The following is an 11,322-nucleotide window of genomic DNA, read 5'->3' on the forward strand; positions in this document are numbered from 1 at the left end:
AAGCCTAAGACGCCAAAGGGCCCCAGCTGCAAACTCCGCCATCTTGATGTTATCTCTCACCCCAAGCTTTGGAAGCAGGTTTGAAGCTACATGGCCAAAGGTTGTAGGCTTGGCCAACCAAAGCCCAAGGCTCAAACCAAGGCAGAGGCCACAGCTCCAGCTTAGGCTCCCAGCGGTGCCCAGGCCCCTGTGAAGGCCCCATAGAAAAGGCTTCCTATCTGCCAATGTGAAGACAGATGGACGGATGTGATACACCTACACACTAGCTGCAGATGAGCAGTGCCCTATGCTGTTTTTTACATATAAAATTGAGGCCAAATCTGTTTTTAAAAAATGCTTAGCATAGAAAATGATGCAAGCATTTAGTGTCTGTTTGGCATTCCAGTCCTGCCCACCTCTCCAGACTCATCTTCCAGTCTCCTGTGCCTTCAGCTTGTCTGGGAGGAGCAAATCCAGGAAACAGGTGAAATGGAAGGCCGACAAAGTGGCCGGCTGAAGAAGAGATGGAAGAAGCAGGACCTAGGGAGATATTTTAGGAGGTTTATGGAGTTGAGGGAAGGAGCCCTGGCCCAAAGCAACCTCCATAGCAGAATTGTGCACCCACAGTGGCGGCTGGGAGGCAGGAAATTGTCATTGGCCAGCTAATCATGTGGGAGATTGTCCCCTGGATGTCAATGCCCAAGCCAGTGGCAGCACTGATTTAAGCTGCTGCTGGTGGAGGGCTGGCCGGTCCTGTTGTACAGAGGCCTTGAAGAGCCTGGACACAGGCCTGGGTTACAGTCAGAGCCTCACCCAGATGGATAGTGAGGACTTTCCTCACCCTTCCCCAGTTACCCCTGGTGAACAGACACCCTGGGTTCCAGCCATTACTCACCAGGATTGATCCCCGACAGGCACATACGTTCTCACACCTCATCCATACAAAAGTCAGAAATCATGGTCCAACCAAACATCACACACAAAAAACACATTGCAGCTGAATCAATACTAAAATACCTTAAACAAATTCAAGTTGGTGATGAAGGCCTGTAATCCCAGCACTTAGGTGGTAGGATCAGAGGTCATCCTCTGCCACTTAGGGTTTGGGGTTAGCTTGGGCTACATGGAGTAATTTTTTTTATTATTTTATTACATTTTATTTGATGTATAGATAGGTAGTTGAGTGTGTATGTGCTCTGTTTCTAGTGTGAAGATCAGAGTTTGAGGCCAGCCTGGTCTACAAAGCAAGTTCCAGGATAGCCAGGGCTACACAGAGAAACCTTATCTTGAAAAGACAAAAACAACAACAAAACACACACACCAAAAAGGCCACGGCACACGTTACTGGGAATGTTAGGTAACCCGGGAACTTCTACAGGCCTCGAATGCTGGTGGAATTCTTAGCTCTTCGGTGGGTTGGAAACTAGGAATTTGTACTTTTCAAAAGATTTACCTAGTGGCCACAAAGATGTGATATCATGTACAAAGGACAATAAATGGCTATTGTGGGGGCCGAAGACGTCCCGAGATAATTTGGCTCTAGACTTAGCATTCCAACCTTGGCACATCGTTGAGGTTCTGATGGCTTAGTCAGCCTTACAGAAGGAGCGCACTTCCTGTTAGGAACATTGTTCACAGCTGTGTTGAAAGTTTTTACCCTGATTGCGTGATCAGTGCAGTCCCTAGGAATGAGGGTGTCACTGAACGGATCCAGTCAGAGTTGAACCACCCCAGGCACAGTCAGTCTTGGCCACTGACCTCATCCAGCTTGAGGTGAAAAGTCCCACACTGCTTGTAAAGTGAGCTCACCTGTGCAGCGCCCACTACTCCACCCTCTGGCTTAGCACCCTTCCAAGGTTCCTCATGCCATAGGTCAAGCCTGATCCCATTCCAGGCTCCCCTAGGGCTAGCCTCCACTGTCAGACAGAGCCTCTTTGAAACACACTCCACTTCCTGGACAAGAGTAAACCACACTGTTTGGGTCACCATAACTTTGCACCCGTCAACCCCTCTGCCTAGGTTCTTCCTCACCTCCCCTTGTCCTGACCCAAGTCATTCTTCAAGAGGAACTGGATGTTCCTGAATGTGGCAGCTCACACTGGTAATCTCAGCCCTGGAGAGGCTGAGGCTGGAGAACTTCTGTGAGTTTGAGACCAGCCGAAGCTACAGAGTAAGATACTGTTAAAACAAAACAAAACAAAACAAAACAAAACAAAACAAAACAAAACAAAACAAAACAAAACAAAACAAGATAACCTGGAGCCAGACAGGGTAGCATATATCTTTGATTCCAGTACTCGGGAGGCAGAGACAGGTGGCTGTCTGTGAGTTCAAGGCCAGCCTGGCGTATGTAGTGAGTTCTAGGACAGCAAGGGCTATATAGAGACCCTGTCTCAAAAACCAAAGAAATAATAAAAGAAAACCTGGATGACAACCAGAGGGTGGTGACATGCCTCCTGTGTGGTCCTGCTTAGGAGTGCTGAGCCGGGCTGCTCAGTCTGAAACCGAGGATGCTCTGCCAGTCTGGAACAATGAAACAGTCACCCTAGCACTGGGACCAATAATTTACCAATCTCAGATTGCATGAGAAAAGACAGCGCAAGGTCCCAGGCAACTGGCAGAGAAGAAGGGAGAGCAGTGGCTTGGAATCCACAGCTTCCTCTTGGTCAGTTCTGCTCACCCACGTTCCCGCTTGAGTTCCAGCCCTGAGGATGTTTTTCCGTGATTGTAGGATACAACTTACTTGCTGGAAACACACACGTATAGAAACTGTAGCCATCTAACCTACACCATTCAGCTGAGGCCCTGAACCTCCGGGAGGCTAGAAACCAAGGAGACACACCCATCCTCTGGTTTTGCTTCATATCACTGACATCTTTCGCCTTTCATACAAACATTTCCATGACGAGGAGCAGTTTTGAGTCAACATTTTTTTCTTTCAGATGTATCTTATTTTAAACTGTCTATGTGGGGGTGGGGGTATGTGAATGTGGCATTCAGACATGCATGGAGACTGGAGACATCATACTCTCTGGAGCTTGAGTTACAGGTGGTCGTGAGCTATCTGGCATGGGTGCTAGGAATCGAACTTTGGTCCTTCCCAAGAGCAGCTGAGCCTTCTCTCTAGGATTGCCACCACCTTTTTGTTTGTTTGTTTTTGGAAAGATTCTCTTTCTGTATTCCAGGTATTCCAGGTATCTGGACTGCAGGGACAGCTGTCCTTGAACCCAGAGTGACCTGCTCCCCAGTGCTAGGATTACAGACATGAGCCACCACACCCAGCTCATGATCCAGTTTTTAGAAGCATTGTTTTATATCAGCCTCTTTCATAGAGGCTCGAACAGTAGGGTCTGGGGTGTGGTGGTCCATGCCTGTAGTGAATTCTATCACTTGGGAAGCTGAGGCAGGGGGTCAGCATGTGCTACTTTGTTTTGGGGTTTTGAGACTCAATTCTGCTGAATTGCCCAAGCCGACTAGCCACATTTCTGCTTCAGTCTACTTAGTGCTCAAATCACAGGCCACCACGACTAGTTTGGTTCGTATTTATAGATAACTCTGAGAGGCCTGGAACTCACGTAGACCAGGCTGGCCTGGAACTCAGAGATTCCTGAGTGCTGATCAGAAGATAGCAGTGTTAGCCTGCATGAAAGGTGGAGTTTTCTGTCCTTGAGTGAAGGATTGGTGGTTTCAGGCAATGTGAGTGATTTCCAAGTGTTTTTTAATATGCATCAGTTGCTTGAGTGGACAGGCAGCATAAATGCTAACACGGTTCTAGCTTTTTTTTTTTTAGATTTTTTTTTTTTTTAATTTTGTACACAGAAGAGGATGCCAGATCTCATTACAGATGGCTGTGAGCCACCATGTGGTTGCTGGGAATTGAACTCAGGACCTCTGGAAGAATAGTCGGTGCTCTTAACCTCTGAGCCATCTTTCCAGCCTGATTTCCAAGTTCTTGAAAACAATTTAGAAAGCCATTTTCTTTTTCTTTTTACTTCTCTCTCTCTCTTTTTTTTTTTTTTTTGAGCTGAGGATCGAACCCAGGGCCTTGTGCTTGCTAGGCAAGCGCTCTTCCACTGAGCTAAATCCCCAACCCAAAAGCCATTTTCATCAAATGTTAGAGCAAAGCTAATGGAAGCACAGGCTTAGTACGTGGCCTCGAAAGTTGGTGTAAATAAAGTACAAAAAAGCAAGAGAATCACAGGCACGTGAGCAGCAAACTGCCTTCAGTTCATGATCCAAACAAGGGTACCCACTGGAGAAAGAACACAATAACCATCATTAATCCATAAGCAATATATTTTTATATGTCAGAATTATAATTTTATTTCCTTTTAAAGTGTCCACTGTCCTCCATTTTTAAATCTTGCTTTACAACTCCTTTAAAATTATTTGCTGGGAGTCGGCCTGTGGTGGTTTTTCTTGGAAAAAAAAAAAAAAAAAAAAAAAAATATATATATATATATAGTAGTAGTTTCAGCTACTGAAGGTAGGGATAGTGAGACAGAACTGTTTCAGCCCAGTAAGTCCAGACCAGCCTGAGCATGAGTTAAGATTCTTTCCCATCTATCTTTTTTTTTTCTTCAAGACAGGGTTTCTCCGTGTAATTTTGGTGCCTGTCCTGGATCTCACTCTGTAGATCAGGCTGGCCTCGGACTCACAGAGATCCACCTGGCTCTGTCTCCCGTGCTGGAATTAAAACCACCGCCAGGCTGTTTCTCATCTCTTCAAGGGGTTTTTGTTTTGTGCCCGCCTTTCATCCCAGTAGAGACAGGTGGATGTTTACAGAGTGAGTTCCAGGACAGCTAGGACTGTTAAACAGAAACTCTGTCTCAAAAAACCAAAAAAAAAAAAAAAAAAAAAAAAAAAAAGTCTTTGTTTGTTTTAATTATTTGAGACAGTTTCTCTGGCTGTCCTGGTACTCGCTCTGCAGACCAGGATGGCTTCAAATTCAGAGATCCACCAGCCAGCCTCTGCCTTCCGAGTGCTGTGATCAAAATCAAAGGCATGTGCCACCACTGCCCAGATTTTTTTTTCTTAAACTGGAAGTAACAGTCCATGATGCCTTTAATCTCTGTACCAGGGAGGCAGTCGGAGCTCTGTGAATTCAAGGCTAGCCTGGTTTACATAGTGAGTTCTAGGCCAGCTGGGGATTACACAGTGAGAGATTACTCACCCTCATCCCCCCGCCACACACACAAAAAAGTCAATTCAAGAACTCCCAAACTCAGAGTTTAAGAACTCCTAAATATCTAGGGACTTCAGTAGCTTGCCCTGTAATGCAGTTGGGAACGTTGAAGGACTCGGGAGAAGGAGTACAGTCGCAGCGGTGGAGCCGTCACAGGGAGGCACTCACTGTACGCTGAGGGAGAAAGGAGTGAGGCACCACTGGCTGGGAATGGCAGAAGAGAGGCTGCAGACTAAACCAACTCGAAAGTGCGATTAGAAGGGAGAAGGCATGAAGTAGGCAAGAAGGAGATCCCAGTTCCTGACCCGCAGAAATGAGAGGCACTATTTACGGGGCCGGAAGAAAAGATGAGAAACTCAAATCTGCACTGAGCCTGGAGCCAGGAAGCTGATTTGTTGTTAAAGACGAGGAGGTAAATAAATAACAGCGAATCCAAACAGACAGAGGAGTGGCCCGCAGCAGGATGCGGTGTGAGCTCAGGGAACAAAGGCCACCCTCGCTTCCGGTCTCGGGGCGCCGGCCCTAACCTGGTGTCCACTGCCCCGCCCCTACTTCTAGGCGGAGGCTTTAAGCTTTGCTCTAGTCTGAGAACTATTCTTCCGACATCCGGCTGGCTGGGCCTCGAGCGCAGAGCACCTCGGGAGCTGTAGTTTGGGTTGTGATCAAATTCCTCCCAAGTTCCGGAAGGAGGTCATTTGAAACGAAGGTCCAGAAAACGGTGGTGATCCCGGGACAGGGTTCCCTTTCGCCGACGGCACGCTGCGCCTCGGACCGCGTCGCCTCTCCGTAGGGCGTGGCACTTCCATGCCTCCACAATTTGCTCCACCTATAGGGAGAAAGCGGGTCACCACTTTCCGAAGTCCCTGGCAAGGGTCCCAGCTCCACGTCCCCACGTGGCGGAGTGCGTCTGAGCCTGGTTGCTCGGGTCCGCACCGGGATGAGCGGCTCCCGTCGGTTCTGCTCTTCCAGGGCGCTCAGCTCCGCCGGGGCCAGCAAGGCCAGTCTCAGCTCTCGAACCACGGGAGCCGCCACCTCGGCCACTGGTCGCTCCAACACCGCCTGTGGAAGCGAACCCTGAGCCCCGACGGAGCGGCGGCCTGTGCCCTGCCGCCCGCTTGCCGAGTCCCTGCGGCCCAAGCCCTCGCCTCCCCCAGGTCCCACTCACGGCGCCCACGCGCGCCCAGCTTCGGACAGCCTTGACCAGCTCAGCCTCATCCACGCAGAGCTTGTCGCTGCGTAGCACGGGCAGCAGCGCAGTGGCCGACAGCTCCAGGAAGCCACGGGTGCGGAGCGCCTCCTATGGATCCGTGTATCGATCAGGGCAGAAAAGGATGGCGTGGGGGAGAGACAAGTATAATGATGGGGAGCTGTACCTGGCTGTGAACCTCAATGAAGGCGATGCACCGCTCCTGCAGCGGCCCCAGGCCAAAGGTTACGGCAACCTGAGAGCAGAGTGAAGGTGGTCAGGCTAGAGACTGGAGAGGCCATGTAACCCAGCTCTGCACACTAGGGACTGCCACAAGCCTGAGAGCAATCCAAATGGGGAGACTGACAGCACATGCAATGTCTACTGAAATTAGACCTGGGGGAAACGCGGTGGCCATGAACACACAGGCAGATGATGAAGGAGGCTATGTTCAGGTCCTTCAAACTCCACATCTCGTCTTTCCTCTATCCCTGCTAAGAGCCATTTCCCACTCTTTCATGGTTTGTTTGTTTTTTCAAGACAGGGTTCCTCTATGTAGCCCTGGCTGCCTTGAACTCAGATCCTCTGGCCTCTGCCTCAGGAGTCGAGTGCTGGGATTAAAGGCATGTGCCACTACCACTTCCTGGCCCCATTTTCCACTTTTAATAGAAGACCACTATGTAGCCCTGGCTGTCCTCGAACTCAGATCTAATTGCCTCTGCTTCCTGAGTACTGGGATTAAAGGTGTGTGTCATCATGCCTGCCTTTCCCAGCCCTTGACTCTTCCTCCTACGGATGGCCTTACTGATGTACTCTACACCCACAGATCTGGGCACAGAGTTTATCTCTTCATTATCCTTGAGCAAGCATGCCCTCATATTGTTCTCTAGCAGATGTAGCCAGTCAAGGCTTCTGGCATATGGAGAGGCCAGGACCACATTTTAAAAATCAAATTCCTCCCCAGAGCTGCCCAGCAATACCCACCTGCAGGGCCTCACAGACCAACTCCACATCCAGCACCTTCCCCACAAATTCCAGGCATAGCTGGGGACAGAAACCAAAGTGAATTGTGTGGAGGTGTCCTTGCTTCAAGACCTCAAGTCCTACCCTAGGAGTGAGGAGGCTTGCAGCAATGAGTCATCCTGACTCCCAGAGCCCCAGAGCCGTCTTGACTGTGTAGATTTGGGAAACAGAATTGTTTGGACCTGCAACTTAGCAAGCCTAGAGGGCCTGGAGGCTAGCAGAGCCAAGCCCAAAGCAACCCTGGTGCACTTGTCTCCACTGAAGCCCTCCAGACCTCCAGCCTCCTCTTCCCTCTCTGTCTTCCTCCACTTGTTCCCTCCTTGACTTGAGGATACGTCCATTTTTAACAGAAACCTAAATCTCATGGCTGACATCTCCCTCTCTTCCTGAAGCACTGGGTGGTGCCAGCTGTCTGGTCTCAGAGCCACCCACCTCTCTTGGACCGCCATTTCCATCTTGACCACACCCTCTTGACTGCGACACACTGATTGGCCTGGCAAGCCCTTTCCTTTCCCTTTCTTCTCAGTCCCTTTTCCCCTTAGCTCCTTTGCCCAAAACTTTCAGTGAATCTCCACTCCCCTTGCATTAAGAGGACTCCAGGGGAGGGAAAGTTGAGACAGGGTCTTGCTGTGTAACTTTGGCTGGTCTAGAACTCACTCTGTAGACCAGGGTGGCTGTGAGTTTGGTCTTATCCTCCTCTCTACCCTGTCTACTGAGTGCTGGAGAAAGAGGTATATACCACCACACCTGACTAGTGCTGGCAATTGAACCCAGGGCCTATAGCATGCTAGGGGAGTGTTTGACCACTGAACTACACACTCCCAGCCTAAAGCAAAAATTCTTGAAACACCTGCATGAAGCAGCCTCCCAGTACCTTTCCAGTTTACCCTGCACCCATATTCCCAGTCCAACCACCCCACACATCTAACCAGCTCCTTGGTGCCCTGTGACTATAATGCCATCTTCCCACTCTCCTGAACAAAACGCTACTTGTTTTCCAGCTCTAACACAAGTTTCCTTCTCCTGGAATCTCTCCATCCATCAGCAGTCTGCCTGTAACACTTACGTTTAGCTTTTTGAGACTAAGTCTCACTCTGTAGCCTAGGCTAGCCTTAACTCCCTAGGTAGTTCAGGCTGGCCTTAAACTTGCCATCCTCCCCAGCCTTCTGAGTGCTGGGGCTAGCCTGAAGCACCATGGCCCATGCATGTTAAGTATCTTCATGTGTCTCTCTCCGTTCAATCGCAGGCCAAAGCCAATTTACCCTTGTACTGCAGAACCAGCCACAAATACTTCCGACACTCACTGAGCACACACTGAGCATGTGCAGATCCTGTGTACATACTTCTGTCTGTGTGAGATGGCCAGACTGTATGAAGGAGGCGATGAACCGAAAGGCAAGGGAAACAAGTTGGTTTGCCTGAGACACCCACCTCTCGAAGTTCCTCCAGCCCATATTCCACAGCTGCTGTCAGCACCTCCAACACCTGCATGGGGGGTGAAGGGGGGACGGGGTGGTTGAGGAAGCAGAAGGGAGTTTCTCCTGCCCCTTGACCCACAGCACAATGAGCAGACTCCTGCCTCTCTCCTACCCGGACCCCTGCTTGGTAGGCTCACAGAGTAGCGGTGCAGCTTGACACTGTTGGTATACAGGAACTCCAGCACAGCTAAGAAGGCCTCAGCCGGCACAGTGCTTAACACCACAGGACTAGGTACCCCCGGGCCTGGCTCAGCGCCCAAAAGTCTCTGGAAGAAATTGCATCTACAGGCCAGCAAGCACCGGTGGGCAAACACCTCCTGCCGCTCTTGACCAACCACAAAGCAAACATCACTGCAGAAGAGAGGACAGGGAGCCAGAGAAGGGGATCTTGACCCTGGGTTACACGTTCAGCTCGCCTCTGCCACCCATGGACTCACTCAGCTTCTTTGTATGTAAGGTCAAAGCCCACGCCCGGGAGACACAGGCCTAAATGCTAGTCTCGGTTCCTAGTCTCAGCTCCACCCTGGGACTTTCTATCTTTGACTCTCAGGCTGCTCAGCCATGACCACGGGTCTCAGAGGAGTTGACTACACTTGGTCACACCGGGGTTCACGAAAGCCAGACTCATGGCTCCCCAACCTGAGTCCAAGGGAAAGGAAACTCCCCTCAGTGCTGCTCTCACGAGATGCCTCCTCAGCATTTTCTCCCTCCCTCCCGTGGGAGGGTGTGAGGATGTGGGGTACAGAGCACACTGACTGCAGACATGGCAAGTGATGCGCCATCATGAGGTGAGACCACATTTTCCATCTTCATAATCACTTCCGGCCCCAGCCTCTGGGCCTCTGAAGCTCTGCCTAAGGTAGGGGGGAGCAGCAGAGAAAGCTTCCGCTTCCAGGGCCTCCCTCCTATTCCCAGGCTCAGGGCCTCAGGGTACACACTTTAGGCCAGACTCTGCCCTCAAAAAAAAAAAAAAAAAGAGAGAGAGTTATGACAGTCGCTAACCCTGGGGAGCAGGCAGCCCCTGAGACAGTGGGGTGGGAGCAGCATCGTCTCCCACCACCAGCCAGCCCAGTGAACTCTATTCCTGGTTGCTGACTGGAGCCTCTTGGGCAAGCAGTGGGCGGTCAGCAACCTTGAACTACTTCCTGTCTGGGTCTCTGACCCAATCCTTTGTGTTTCGTTCCTGTTCCGAATCCCTGGAGTTCTCTGTTCCTCTGTCTCTTCAAGGAAAGAAGTCCAGCACTTAGTTGAATACCCAATGGGAGTGAGACAAGTCAAATTCCGCCTGTCAGGGCCGAGGGGGGGTTGAGGATTCCTTCCTGGGTCCAGAGAAGGAAGGGCTTGGCCTGAGTTCCCACAGCTGCCCTCCCTCCTCTCTACCCCCACCGCCCCCACCTCTGACTCTCAGGATAGCATGGACGGACGGATGCAGGCCAGTAGACATCTCCCTACTTGACTTCCTCCTAGACTGAGTTCACCAGGGAGGCCAAGGGCCCCTTCCCGGCCTCTTCACCCTTCGACTCCTCAAATTCATAAGCTCATGAGAGCCACCTAGGGAAACCCCCCCCCGGGGGGCACTGCCTCACCTGTACCGGGAGTTGTTGACAAGACTTCGGAGTGCGGTGGAAAAGGGTGCAGCCTGCCCATGCACAGTCAGTCCTGGGTTCTCCATATGTGGGATGAGCAGCAGAGCAAAGGGTGGAATGGCCTAGGAGGCCCAACCAGGCCAAGAGCTAGTAAGGAGAGAGAGGCCTGAGAGGGAGGGCAGGCACTGTGGAGGCCTGTTTGTGGAGGAGCTGAAGGTCAAGGAGAAAAGAGGCCCAGGCCCCTAAAGAAGGCCTGAGGTTCAGGAAAGGGATGCAGGGCCCAAAGAAGCTGAGGCTAGAAAGGCCTAGGATCCCGGAGAAGCTGGTGGTAGATGAGGCCCAGGTTGGGAGCCTGCCCAGACAGCGGCTGGGTTGGAAGCCTGTGAGTTTCCATGGAAACTGGAGCTGAGCCTGAGGAGGCCCCGCCCATCTCCCTATCCACCCAGAAAACTATTTCAGAAGAGCCCTAAGAAGAGTTCGGGGGTCCTAGTGCCGGCTCCTGCCTACACTGGGTTCAGAATCCAAGACCTCTGCCTTCCCACGGGTTCAGTTTAAAACTGGGATAGCCAGGCCTGAGACATCACCTCATCAGGGAAAATCCTCACCCCTAAGTGTGGTTTTCAGAGCTCAGACTTAGTTTGCCTGGGAGGGGGCAGCCCCACGCCTCCCAGAGTGGGAGAGTTGAGTTCTGACCGGAGAAGCAGCCATCCCTCGGGAGAGAGGCGTTATATACTAGACACTTGGGGGGGGGGGGGCATGAGGAGGAGGCCTGGCCAGCTGCAGACAAGTCCCAGGGCACCTGAGTGGGTCAGCAAAGGTCAAGAGACTGGATTTAGATTCACCACTGACTCAGGGCTATGCTAAGCCTGGGTCTTCCCCGCTGAG

The 11,322-nt window shown here is 51.2% G+C and overlaps 1 protein-coding gene across 3 annotated transcripts; it reads right to left on the reverse strand.

Annotated features, from left to right (window-relative positions):
- Positions 1-5,074: 5,074 nt before the first annotated feature.
- Positions 5,075-10,838, reverse strand: Btbd19 (BTB domain containing 19). 3 transcript variants are annotated; one of them, XM_036179832.1, is made up of 9 exons: positions 10,438-10,497; positions 9,491-9,802; positions 8,989-9,202; positions 8,805-8,858; positions 7,335-7,394; positions 6,538-6,606; positions 6,330-6,461; positions 6,098-6,223; positions 5,075-5,990 (listed from the first exon to the last, which is right to left on the reverse strand). In XM_036179832.1, the coding sequence occupies exons 2-9, from the start codon at positions 9,649-9,651 to the stop codon at positions 5,856-5,858; spliced, it is 951 nt and encodes a 316-aa protein (XP_036035725.1). In that variant the 5' UTR covers positions 9,652-9,802; positions 10,438-10,497; the 3' UTR covers positions 5,075-5,855. The 3 variants fall into 3 exon arrangements, with proteins under 3 accessions (XP_036035725.1, XP_036035727.1, XP_036035728.1); XM_036179834.1 differs by lacking the exon at positions 9,491-9,802 and having other exon boundaries at positions 10,438-10,838; XM_036179835.1 differs by lacking the exon at positions 6,098-6,223.
- Between the last annotated feature and the right edge of the window lie 484 nt (positions 10,839-11,322).

The sequence above is a fragment of the Onychomys torridus genome, chromosome 2 (genome assembly GCF_903995425.1).
Source record: "Onychomys torridus chromosome 2, mOncTor1.1, whole genome shotgun sequence".
Taxonomy (NCBI): domain Eukaryota; kingdom Metazoa; phylum Chordata; class Mammalia; order Rodentia; family Cricetidae; genus Onychomys; species Onychomys torridus.

Coding starts and splice junctions, on each gene's coding strand:
- Btbd19 (XM_036179832.1), bottom strand. CDS start 9,651: ATGTGGTCTCACCTCATGATGGCGCATCACTTGCCATGTCTGCAGTCA. Junction 9,203..9,490: donor TTCCTTTCCCTTGGACTCAG/GTTGGGGAGCCA, acceptor TCTCTTCTGCAG/TGATGTTTGCTTTGTGGTTG. Junction 6,462..6,537: donor TCATTGAGGTTCACAGCCAG/GTACAGCTCCCC, acceptor ACGGATCCATAG/GAGGCGCTCCGCACCCGTGG.